The following is a 12,973-nucleotide window of genomic DNA, read 5'->3' as shown; positions in this document are numbered from 1 at the left end:
ATGTTTTATTTTTCACAGTCCCTCCTACAGTCCCTCTGACACCTGAGGACGACAGCAGCAGAGTTACAGTCACTGTGGTGGTGGTGGTGCTGCTGTTGGTGCTGGTACCCATCCATGCCCTCTATTGTCTCTGGAAGGTAATACATCTTTACACAACACAAGACTGGAATGTACATAAATGACAGTTAAACCAGAGTTCAAGTGTCTTCATACAAACAAACAATAGAGAGATAGGAGGGTTTTCAGCCAGACGTGATTCAGTGACTTAACGTTGGGTGTTTCTGTGTTTCTCCAGGCCAGCAGAAGACATAATGCAGGAGTGTGGGACACTGCGACGGTTCATTATAATGTCGAAAATGAGAACATTGATATTGAGTATTATAATGTTGATAGTTCTCATTCTGAATCTGGCCTCGAGTATGACGTGATAGATGAACAAGTAGTTGTTGAATCTGGCCCCATTGAAGAGGCAGAAGACTCAGACTATGAAGAGATAGTTCAACAAGCAGTTGTTGAAGCTGCTGGGCCCAGTGAGGAGACAGAATACCACCAGTATGAAGAGATAGATCAACAAGGAGTTGTTGAAGCTGGACCCAGTGCTGGGACAGGAGTCCAGGCCCCATAGACACTTGAGACGCTCGGGTGGCACAGTAAAGTAGCTGTGCCCACCATTGCGGAGTCTAGGGGGGTTCGAATCCACCTCATCTGGCTTTGTCGAGCATCTACACAAACACATTTGGCCCATGTTCGGGGTAGAGAAGCCGGGCGGGGAGGGTGATATATATACTGTATAGTCACTGCACATAATCCTAAGTAGTAGTAAGATGAAGGCTCTACATCCTCCCGGTATGATCTCCAGGTGAGCTTGTGACAATGTACAGAAATGTGTGTGTGGGGGGGGGGGGGGGGGGGGGCAAAAAAGGGGGGAAAAATAAAATAAAAAAAGATTGACAGGAACAGACAGACAGAAGAACAAGTACTTTACTTTACCTGGTGTTTGTGGTTGTAAATAGAAATTGGGGATAAGAAGGGGCAAAAAATAAAATAAAAAAAGATTGACAGGAACAGACAGACAGAAGAACAAGTACTTTACTTTACCTGGTGTTTGTGGTTGTAAATAGAAATTGGGGATAAAAATGGGCAAAAAATAAAATAAAAAAATGATTGACAGGAACAGACAGACAGAAGAACAAGTACTGTACTTTACCTGGTGTTTGTGGTTGTAAATAGAAATAATTCCTCCCAGTCCACACAGACCAAAGCTAAACGAGGACAGACATGTAAATAGTTTTTTAATAATTAAAATAGTCAACTTGATGAAGGGCTATGGTCAGTGGTTGCTATACAATTGTTACTTTTACATATTTTACGCGGTTATGGTATTAATATGAATAATCTTGCATTGTCATTCAAGCTAATGTGTAATCCCTCCATTTTATGATATGTGTTTTGTTTATATATTTTTTACAGAACAGTGTTTGTTATGAGCAGTAAGCCATAGTGTAAATAGGAGGTTATTGTTCCTTTGCATAGGCTCAACTTATGTAACTTAGATAGCATGTTAGATAGCACATACAGTAGCACTCTATAGTATAGTGTATGCGCATAGCGTCATTATATAGATATTCCACTGTTAGGTTGTTTGCTTACGTATGATTCATGATAACAATTTTTATGTATGTGATATATTACCATGTTTTTGTTCTTTTTCTTTAAGATTTAAAGATTTAAAGATTTTTTTTAAATCACAGTTAAGCAACTTTACTTTGTATTGTATCCTTTTCTTTGTGTTACTTATCTCTATTGTTGGATGAACACCTCATTGAAGTTGGTATACTGTACATATAGTCCATTATGAAGGCATGAAACCCATTCAAAGCGCATTGGAACTGAATGCACCTTCATTACTGTAAAGTCGACGGTTGTCACTTAACTATTCATACAGTTTGAATTGATGAGATAATGTAATGCTTTTTTCTTTGTGCCTTTTGAAATAAAGACAAAAGTCCTGAAAATGAAGAACGTTCTCTCCACAATGTGTTGTGTGTAGTAGAGGAAGCTCCCATCGGTTACCATGAACACAAACACATCCAACAGCAGCAGCAGAAGACACACAGTGTTTTCAACATATCTAAACCGAATGCTGCTACGGTAACTAAACTGACCTTTTAACATAGATAAAATACTTTATTGACAATTTAAAGTGCCAACGTGGATTACACACTAACCCTTTTCAAGAGGGATTTGGCCATGGAAGATCCTCGTCAAACACATTTTCATTCAAAACAACACAAAAACAATTAATGCAGAGTGAAAACATCACAGCGCACACGTTACACCAGAGCAAAGAACAATGAAGAATCCTAAATAATCATAATACCTCTCCATCATCTTCAGGGGGGTTCCTGGCACTGAGGCCGGGGCCACTGGAAAATATATGCAAAACATGTGTTCATTCTATCTGATAATAAATGCATTTTGTTCTCAGTCCCCCTGGCCAAATGAGATATAGTCTTCTGGACTATAGACAGGGCTATTTGTGTCTATGTTATAATGTTAGTAGCCTATGGATGCATTGGCATGTACAGTAGGTTCTGGTTCTATTTTATGTAGAAGTTAAACATCAGCAGGGCCACCACTGTCTCTGCTAACCATAGACTGTAAAAAATATGGACAAAGCGTTCTCCGGGTCTAACATGAACGTAAAATGAAGCCAGTCAGTCCTTGTATTGTAAGTCGCCATCTTTCTAGATCCGTTTGGGCCCAGCTGGCCATTGGCTGGCCCAGACAACGAGGCGGGACTTCCCCCCTTCTTCTCCGTTGGTTTTTATTTTGACTCGAGTGGGAGGGGAATCCCGATCATAGACTGTAACGGTAGCCACGCCACTCAGAACATACGCGACATTTTTTTAATAAATAGGACCATAATTCATTCATTTTAGAAATGAGACTTTAAGCTAGTGACTGGAAGCAGAAAGTATTCATGACCATGTTTATTAAGGTAATACAGTCTAGGTGAAGTTGGGCCCAAATACATGGACTTCTATAGGATATGGGTTTTTCTGGGTCCAATGACAGCGCCACAACAGGCCATTATATGAACTTTCAGGAAATCCCGATTTCCTTAGTGGCTTCACAAAATATCTGTCTGACTGCCCCCCTGCTGCTAACACAATCTGAGAACCCATCGTCAAACAATAAAGGAAAAACAGCACCCTCTTTGCCAGTCAACAGTCTGTTGAGAGACTACTGCTAAACTGATCATGAGCTAAACCTAGAATGTGTTACATGACCATCCCCTGGTGGACAAACTTGTAAACAGCATGACATGCAGTATATAATGCATAATGAACTGTGAACAGACAAAGCAACAAGAGACATCCTCATCCTTACATAAGTAATAGGAAGAATATGAACATGAGGCAGGCGCCATCTGTAATCTAGTAGAGAGAGAGTAATGACACTCTGTTGACTCCCCTTGTAAATGTAACAATGGAATGCGGAAGTGCTCATCCTATCTCAATGGGATAGTTCCAGCCATAGGAGCAATGATTGGAACTATATAGCATAGGCACCCGGGCTTTGCGGCAAGATCAAAGCGTGTCGCCACTCTTACTAGATTACTCTGAGTATCACATGCATGCTAAACAGACTAGACTGAGGGACAGCTTCTGCTGCACATCTATTTATTCACTCATAATTAAATATATCTACCTGCTGCACTTTAGACCAGCTCTGCTTTTCCCCCCCACTTTTCTTCACTATTCACCAGTGGTAGAAGGTATTTTAACACGTGGTGATGTTGAAGCGTGGGCGGGGCTCTGCTGGAAATTACATACATCAAACATATCAGATATCAGTGATTCACTGGTGTGTTACCTCGAACTTTACTATGCTCTGCTCTCTACCTGTCCTCAAACGAGCATGACAGTGTAATCAAAATAATAATGGTCAGATCATCGCATACAGACAGATTATTTATTTACTGCAGAGAGAACACATGTTTGACTGATCACTCGTCACTCTTGTGGTGTTTTCCCCCCTCTCCCTCATGGTTCCATAAGGATATGTAGGCTACAGGAGAAGGAGAAGTAGTCCGCACACTGTTTGTAGCTCCCACAGGAATTGTATTAGGTATAAGGATGACAACGTTTTGACCCCTTATGGCTGTAAAAACAAAAAGAGACTTATCCACATTCAACCAGGTGTTTCTGTGTTAGGCATGTCATTATAGAAGACATTTTCCAAAAATAGCAGTTCTACAAGCTTAGCATTGTGAGCTTGTAGATCAGTTAATATCACTATTTTTGTGTGAAGACTGTAGTAGTGATAGTACTGATATATAGTACTGATAGTAGAAACACCATCTCTGCCCTACAGCGATGACGTCCTTCAATCATTGTACAGGCCCCAGAGCTTCTTACTCAAAGTCTTACCTGCAGAAGGCATCTCCTGCCCTGATGACCAGAGCTGCTGGGTTTTCTTTGCATTTGATGCATATCTTGACAACACTGCAAAAAGACAGAATGTAGATCTCTATGTCACTGGATTTCCACTAAACTCAAGTCAGATTGCAGAATGTGTGATGTGGATGAAGAATACAGTGGTCAGCTGGAAGTGCGAGACGTTCCGGGGTAAGTTTGCACTTCCTCCCCACATATTTGCGTGTTGTCACTGCTGTTGTATCCTACTAGCTCACCTACCAGTGATGAGCCCCCACCGGGGGGACGTTCGTAGTGCCTCCGTGACCGTCCTACTCCTAATCCTCCTGCCAACACTCCCTGCTTGATGGGGGTGACACAGCTCGGCCCGTAGGATCACCCTCCCCGCCTGGCTTCCCTTTCCTGAACATGCACCACAGTGGATTAGAACCCCCAGACTATGTGGTGGTGGGCTTGTTGGTGTCCTTTTATTTTTCAATTGCAATATTGTGTTACAGATTTGCATGTTAAAAACCCCAAAGACAAAGTTGAAAATAAAACGCACAATCGCACATGAGTGAGTGTCCCTGGTTCCCTGATGGCTTACATTCTGTCTTTTTGCAGTGTTGTCAAGATATGCATCAAATGCAAAGAAAACCCAGCTGCTCTGGTCATCAGGGCAGGAGATGCCTTCTGCAGGTAAGACTTTGAGTAAGAAGCTCTGGGGCCTGTACAATGATTGAAGGACGTCATCGCTGTAGGGCAGAGATGGTGTTTCTACTATCAGTACTATATATCAGTACTATCACTACTACAGTCTTCACACAAAAATAGTGATATTAACTGATCTACAAGCTCACAATGCTAAGCTTGTAGAACTGCTATTTTTGGAAAATGTCTTCTATAATGACATGCCTAACACAGAAACACCTGGTTGAATGTGGATAAGTCTCTTTTTGTTTTTCATAAAAGGAAAACAATGTATACTGTACCAATGATATAATCATTGATAACCTGTTCTTAATAAATGCTTATTTGACAACAAAAAGAAGAAGAAAGTGGATAAGTCTCTTGGATTAAGTGAAATCACTGACTAAACAATACTACCATCTGACAAGAAGAAATGCAGCCTCAGACTAGGTTTAAAGACTAAACAATACTACCATCTGACAAGAAGAAATGCAGCCTCGGACTAGGTTTAAAGTACAAATAAAAGGTCTTTAATGGTCTGTTGGCGAACAGATTGAGAAGCAGGTCCTCTCTAAACAGGATACAGAGACGTTCTTGGTTGCTGTGCAGAACGGAAGCAAAGAGGAAGCAGGTACCCACAACCATGTACAGTTCCCAGGCTGTGGTTTGACAGCTCAGTTCATGATTTACAAAGTTCAAAGACAGGAGAACTGACACCTATTCCTATTCCTGAGGGTCACCGCCAATTTAAGTAAAAATACAGAACTGAATAGTTCCTAATGTGAGATGTACGTGACATGGAGACATTGTCTTGATGTAGACGGGTTAAAGGGGGCCTCAGTACTCTTCACATGTATGGATCAACAATGGGCATATAGTCAACAACATGACAGCTTCAAGTGTCCAGAAGGGTTGATGTATAGACATGTGGCTATATTCTGACATTTTATGATACGTTATTTATTTGACAGACAATGCTGATTAATGATCATCTGCAGTCCCTGAGCGGGTGCAGTACTTGGTTTAGACAGTATTTACTACTTAGTTAGTTTAGACTAGTCATTGGTTAGACCAGTCATTAGTCCTACAACTACAACCTATCTCAAACCCTCACCCTAAACCTAACCTCCCACGGGGCAGCACACCTAAACCTAACCTTAACCCATGTTTAACCAATGACTAGTCTAAACTAAGTATGCACCCCACGGGTGCATTACTTAGTTTAGACAGTTTTTGGTTTAGACTAGTCATTGGTTAGACCAGTCATTAGCCCTACAACTACAACCTATCTCAAACCCTCACCTTGAAACTAACCTCCCACGGGGAAGCACACCTAAACCTAACCTTAACCCACACCCTAAACTCCCACGGGGAAGCACACCTAAACCTAACCTTAACCCATGTCTAACCAATGACTAGTCTAAACTAAGGCCTCTTTTAGACGGCGACCATCTCCATATAACACGTCAAAGTCCCGTTGCGTTCTCATTTTTTCTTACCCTTTACACGAGAACGCACACGTTATGATATGATGTGCTATTATGCTATACTGTCGCTAGGTGGCGATAACGGGCTGCCAAATAGACAGGTCACCCACGTACAAGAAGAAGAAACCTTCACGCAAGCCTGCGCAACACGGCTCTGGGCGCGCCACGGGATGGTATATATTTTATAATACATTAGGCTACATAAACGCTGCTGCCGCGGCTGCCGTCTATCACAAGGCTTTTTATTTACATCATGGTTTTACATTCAACATCGCTGATGAGCAGCACTTTGTAGGCGAGGAGGGAGGCTTGTTCAGGAACTCCATTATATCATAATGATATGGCTCTGCATCAATGTAATAAACATATGCGCTGTGAGCCAACATGAGCCATGATGTCATAAGTTTTGCGGATTCACCGTTTTGCCTGTTTATATGGAGACCATAGGAAACGGTGTTCTGAATGATTTCCACTCTGGAAGGCGGTTTCACTTCGATGCGTTTTCACCTCCTGAGAACACCGTTCTCGTCTAAATGACAGCGCTAAACGGTACTTTATTTTGCCGTTTTTTATGAACACCATCCTCGTGTAAATAGCACCTAAGTATGCACCCATCTCAAACCCTCACCCTGAAACTAACCTCCCACGGGGAAGCACACCTAAACCTAACCTTAACCCATGTCTAACCAATGAATAGTCTAAACCTAACCTCCCACGGGGCAGCACACCTAAACCTAACCTTAACCCATGTCTAACCAATGACTAGTCTAAACTAAGTATGCACCCCCGTTCAGTGTGCTTAATTTACGAACGACCACAGCTGTGACGCATTCACACCGCCAACACCGGACAACCCCAGCTTCAGGGTAGGGTCTCTCAGTGGACGACCCCAGCTTCAGGGTAGGGTCGCTCATTGGACGACCCCAGCTTCAGGGTAGGGTCTCTCAGTGGACGACCCCAGCTTCAGGGTAGGGTCGCTCAGTGGACGACCCCAGCTTCAGGGTAGGGTCGCTCAGTGGACGACCCCAGCTTCAGGGTAGGGTCTCTCAGTGGACGGCCCCAGCTTCAGGGTAGGGTCTCTCAGTGGACGACCCCAGCTTCAGGGTAGGGTCGCTCAGTGTGGGGCACTCGGCACACCCGGTGCGCAGCGCACTGGATTTTCGAACGACAACGCACCGAGTGCACTGAATAAACGAACGACAAGAGAGCACACCAGTGTGTTCAGGGCGCATTTCCGAACGCGCCCTAACTCTGGGATTTTCTGGCTCAAACGCGTGCTCTGATTGGCCTGTGGACTGTGAGGTAAGAGTCCACAGATCCCATTTAATAACAATGATGCCAGCAGATGTCACTGTTGAGGGATCTTGCCCGTTTTCATTGGAGCTCAAAAGGCTTCAGAACACACAGTGCGGGGGTAATTGAGGTCATTAACCCATTCTGACCTGAGATCAGATTCTAAAAATGTCTGCTACATCCTGACAGTTTTCATTTTGACCTGAGATCAGATTCTAAAAATGTCTTCTACATCCTGGCAGTTTTCTGAAAAAGCTATGTTTCTATGTCAGTCGTTCTTCGATTTTTCAAAAATAGCAGACCTACAAGCTTGTATGAGCTTGCTATGAGAACACTGAAACGAAATGATATATTTGTGTAACATATTCATTGTTGGAGGACAACAGTGTCGGTGTTAAAATAAGAAAGAATGGCGCCCTGCTTTCCAGGTGTTGTCAATCATCAACATTTGATCGATCATTAATTTGAATGCATGATTAATCATTTATTGCTTCTTAACCGCACTGTGGTGTGCAGTTTTATTTTATGCAAAGTTAGTGTTGTGACTTTATATATATTTATATATTGTCAATTACTTTATATATTGTCAATTACTTGCATGAGCGGGAGAGGTGGTGGAGTTTGAGGGTCCAATGGAGTTAAGCGGTTTTGGCCAAAACGTTTTTTTTACTACTTCCCATCGGTTCAATATTTTCGAAACAACACACGGACATAAAGGGTGTTCAATAGCACTGATTTATGCAAAAACCTCAGTCAGGAGATTCCCTCCCGACAGCCGAATATATCATAGACAGGACATAATGAAACTTACAGTATGGAAATCAGGCAAGAAAACCGTTTAATTGCTTTAGGTCAAAAATAAATGTTTCCTCAGTTTCAGAAAGAACCACAAAAATATTTTAATGACAACCTGGGCAACTTAATCAACCATGGGTTTATAATAATAAACATTAGCCATTTAAATATTTTCATTGATCAGGCAATAATCTGAATCCAATTCATTATGAGGCAGATGGGCAAAAAACTGTGTTCAAGTGATTAATTAGTTTAGTAAGCTATTCCAGATTCCAATGTACTTTTTGCAATGGGTTTTGGATATAGTAAACTAAGGCTTAGTATCTTGTTGAAACAATATGTATCAATATCATAAGTCCCACAAATGAACACTTTCTTTTGTTTTTAAACCACAGATCCAATTTATAATAATTAAAAAAACAAAAGATGCACATAACAAGCGTAACAATATTTTGTAGAACAAAAATGTGGAAAATCTTTTAGGCTTGTGTCAAATCCTTCAGGCATCTCGATTCCTGAATAAATGCCTAATAAAAGTGTTCATATTGTTCAGAGTGCGACGTGTGCGGGGTCTTTGTGCACTTTAGTTTATGTGCATTTCTTTGAATACTCTGAGCACTGCCTTACGCAGTGCGCACCACTCTGAGCACTGCCTTACGCAGTACGCACTGCCTTACGCAGTACGCACCACTCTGAGCACTGCCTTACGCAGTGCGCACCACTCTGAGCACTGCCTTACGCAGTACGCACTGCCTTACACAGTACGCACCACTCTGAGCACTGCCTTACGCAGTACGCACTGCCTTCTGCAGTGCGCACCACTGAGCACTGCCTTACGCAGTATGCACTGCCTTACGCAGTGCGCACCACTCTGAGCACTGCCTTACGCAGTGCGCACCACTCTGAGCACTGCCTTACGCAGTGGGCACCACTCTGAGCACTGCCTTACACAGTACGCACTGCCTTACGCAGTGCGCACCACTCTGAGCACTGCCTTACGCAGTGCGCACCACTCTGAGCACTGCCTTACGCAGTGCGCACCACTCTGAGCACTGCCTTACGCAGTGCGCACCACTCTGAGCACTGCCTTACGCAGTGCGCACCACTCTGAGCCCGACATGTGTGCATAAGATATTGTTGTGTTAATGACATAACCTTAACACGACATGTTGTGCATAAATCAAAAACCCAATTATGGGAATAAAACATTGGAAATCTGGAGAGAGAACCCGTTGAGAACTCTTCCCCAGTTTCACGTAGCCTGGTTTCCAGCCTGATTCACTGCGTTCCGTCAATCTGTTTTGTTCAAGTGACAAGACAGATTGATGGAACGCAGCGAATCAGAAAACCAGGCATGAGGCCAAAGTCAGTCCAGAATCCAACAACACTCTTACTGTATGTACCTCTGCCAGCAAACAGTATGTAAAAATGCTCAACTAAAACCACCAGGAGTTCTCTTTTTGTCCTCGATTTTGTTTTCTTAAATAAAAATTGTGGAAATGTGCGAGCACAAAAACGAGAAAAACTAAAAAATATAAATCAATAATTAATTATACACAATTATTCTCGCATTAAGGAGCACCATCGTGTTGTACTCTTCAAGTAAAGCATTACCGTAGTCTTTCTTTTCCCCTCTCTCTTTTTTAAACAACAAATCACCAGTTTTTGATTGGGGTTGCCAGCCGGGCAAAGGTCCACAATTGATTCAGAGCTAAAATAAGGGGCAAATAGTCGATAATGTGGCAACCCGTATTTCCAACTGTATAGTAGCCAAAAAGGGTCAAACCTTTCACACTTAGCAGATCAATCCTATCCTCACCAGAACCTACAGAAAGTAATGTAAAAACTCAGCTCATCCTTTTAGTCGCCTTCTTAGTGAACTACAGCCCCCCCCCACAATCTTCTCTGGCGCAGTCGCCTCGGCAACAGGCTCCTCCTTCTCGTCTCACTGGCCGTTGCCGGGCTTTGTTCTGGCGGTAATAACGGTACCTCTGGGTTCGCCTGCGAGAGCCAATGTTCAGTGACGAGAGGGCGGAGGAAGCAGGCACAGGGCTAGCTGATGATGCGACTGATGGACTGCAGCGAAGGGAACTCCTCGTTCTGCCCCATGTGCAAGGTCTTATGGGAGTTGAAGTCTTTCAGGGACAGCACCTGTCTGCAGGTGGGGCACACCTGGCAGTCCAGCTCGGCGGCCGCGTTGGCCGCAGGCGTGGCCGTCTGCCAGGCGCTCTTCTTGTTCTTGTTTTTCTTTCCCCCCCCGCCGCCGCCTCCTCCTCCTCCTTTCTCCAGAGCCTTGGAGTCACCGTGGGCCGTTAACAGTTCCTGCTGTTTGTTGGTGTCTGGCAGGAGAACCAGCAGCTCATTGAAGATGCGGTAGAAGTTGTCTCCCAGCAGGTCCTTACAGCTACGATGGTACTGGGCTGCCGAGATCACACCCTGAGAAGGAAGGAAGGAAGGAAGGAAGCGGTTAGTTAGAGGTTCAAGTTCAAATGGACTGAGGCAGACTTTGTAACTTTTTCTGTGCCATCTACGTTTATAAACGTAGCTAGGCTAACGGTACCTACTGGTGCTATCTACGCGTATGTTCGTAGACAACCGTATACTCCATATATGAAAGTGACGTCCGTCCGTTTAACTTTTTAGCATTGCTCCGGTTAATATGGAGAGCCTCCGTCCCCGCCAGCGATGGGATTTTTAAATCCAGCTCTCTGTTGAGCCTCCATTATAACCAGGGCTGCACATAAGTGGTGCGCCACCGCGCATGCGTCGTCAAAATTCAAAATGCGCTGTCAATCAAGCGCCGGGAAGCGCTTCTGCGTACCAACAGCCGGGGCCGCCTAGAATGATTATTATGGCCAGAATACTAGTAAATTCTGTGGCGAGAGCATTTTCCACCGACTGCCACTCAAAGTGGCTACTGGCCAATCACAGCGCGTCCTTACTCAAAAGGGGGAGGATCCATGCTGCTTTCTGCTGGGAGCCTGGCAGGAGACAGAGGGCGGTTGACAGGAAAACCTGACACAAATAGTTTCGTCTTCTCCGTTTCAGATAGCAAACTACTGTAGTCCCCGGTGTAGAAGGGCATGCTTTGCACTCTTCCCATTTGCCGCTGTGCTTAAGTTTGTTTTCCGGCTGTTGGAGCAGCATGGTTGCTCGTGTGCGATGCCGTCTCAGAAACCGAATCCGAGGCAGAAACCATATTAGCGTCTCTCACAGCCTAGGCACCGGCCACCGACTTTTTACGGGTACTAAGGTTTTAGTTCCGACATAGTGGAGTGGGAAGAGTTTAAAGCATTGCGGACTGGCACTGCTGCTGCCCAACATGAACACCGTGTCTCGACATACTGTCCCTTATTATCGTAAAGTCGGGTAGTGTACACTGTTTATTTTTGCACAGAGGAGCCATGTGTGTCTGACTGTCTGACTACGTACGTCGCTAAAAACAAAAGGGAACTAGGGAAGCCTGATGTATGCTTCGCCGTACGATGTGTCGCATGTTAAAATAATTGCTGATCTGCAAGCTCACAACGTGTCGCAACACGTTGTGAGCTAGTAGATTGGTTATTTAAATACAAAATAATAAAAAATCAAAATATTGCTTTGATGCTCATATTATCCTTAGGAAGTATTAAGTTGTTAACTAAATTTTAGCAAATTTATATATTTTTAATAATGGGATGAATCTACAACAAGAGCCATTCTAGGGCTAAATCTAGAGTTGCAATACCCTCCATTGACTCCCCACTCATCAAATAAATATTGTTTTGCTATAAGTTATTCATCCCTCTTTTATCCATCCGGCGAGACGGGTCGCCGCATTTTAGGAGCACCAAGCAACTCCTCCAGGTGCTCCTCTGAGTACTAGACCAAAAAAGTTGTGTGCAGCCCTGATTATAACAGGATTTATCTCCCAAAAGTTGAGAGCTGTCCAAGGTGAGCCGCCACGCACCCGACGATCGTAAATCATTCGTGAGTTTGTACCGCATCGCTGAGAAAATGTAACTGGTTGTACTGCTAGCTAAAGGCTGTGAGCTAATCTAGCTGGTTGTACTGCTAGCTAAAGGCTGTGAGCTAATGCCAGTGGTGATGTACTGGTTGTACTGCTAGCTAAAGGCTGTGAGCTAATGCCAGTGGTGATGTACTGGTTGTACTGCTAGCTAACGGCTGTGAGCTAATGTCAGTGGTGATGTACTGGTTGTTCTGCTAGCTAACGGCTGTGAGCTAATGCCAGTGGTGATGTACTGGTTGTACTGCTAGCCAAAGGCTGTGAGCTAATGCCAGTGGTGA

At 43.8% G+C, this 12,973-nt stretch overlaps 1 protein-coding gene and 1 long non-coding RNA gene across 2 annotated transcripts in view; one reads left to right on the top strand and one right to left on the bottom strand.

Moving 5' to 3' along the window:
• The first annotated feature begins 15 nt into the window (after positions 1 to 15).
• LOC310868940 lies at positions 16 to 897 on the top strand. The gene is made up of 2 exons (XR_014570113.1): positions 16 to 137; positions 296 to 897. It is a non-coding gene; the product is annotated as an uncharacterized lncRNA (long non-coding RNA).
• An 8,696-nt stretch (positions 898 to 9,593) lies between these two features.
• znf598 (zinc finger protein 598) overlaps positions 9,594 to 12,973 on the bottom strand; it is a 37,515-nt gene continuing 34,135 nt past the window's right edge. The window contains exon 12 of the mRNA XM_083779788.1: positions 9,594 to 11,122. Coding sequence (XP_083635914.1) covers positions 10,739 to 11,122 — 384 coding nt within the window. The 3' untranslated portion in view covers positions 9,594 to 10,738. The remainder of the gene's footprint in view (positions 11,123 to 12,973) is intronic.

The sequence above is a fragment of the Protomyctophum parallelum genome (genome assembly GCF_964188405.1).
Source record: "Protomyctophum parallelum genome assembly, chromosome: 13".
Classification (NCBI taxonomy): domain Eukaryota; kingdom Metazoa; phylum Chordata; class Actinopteri; order Myctophiformes; family Myctophidae; genus Protomyctophum; species Protomyctophum parallelum.
Note: the sequence above shows the minus strand (reverse complement) of the source record. Positions and strands in the feature narration are given on the sequence as shown.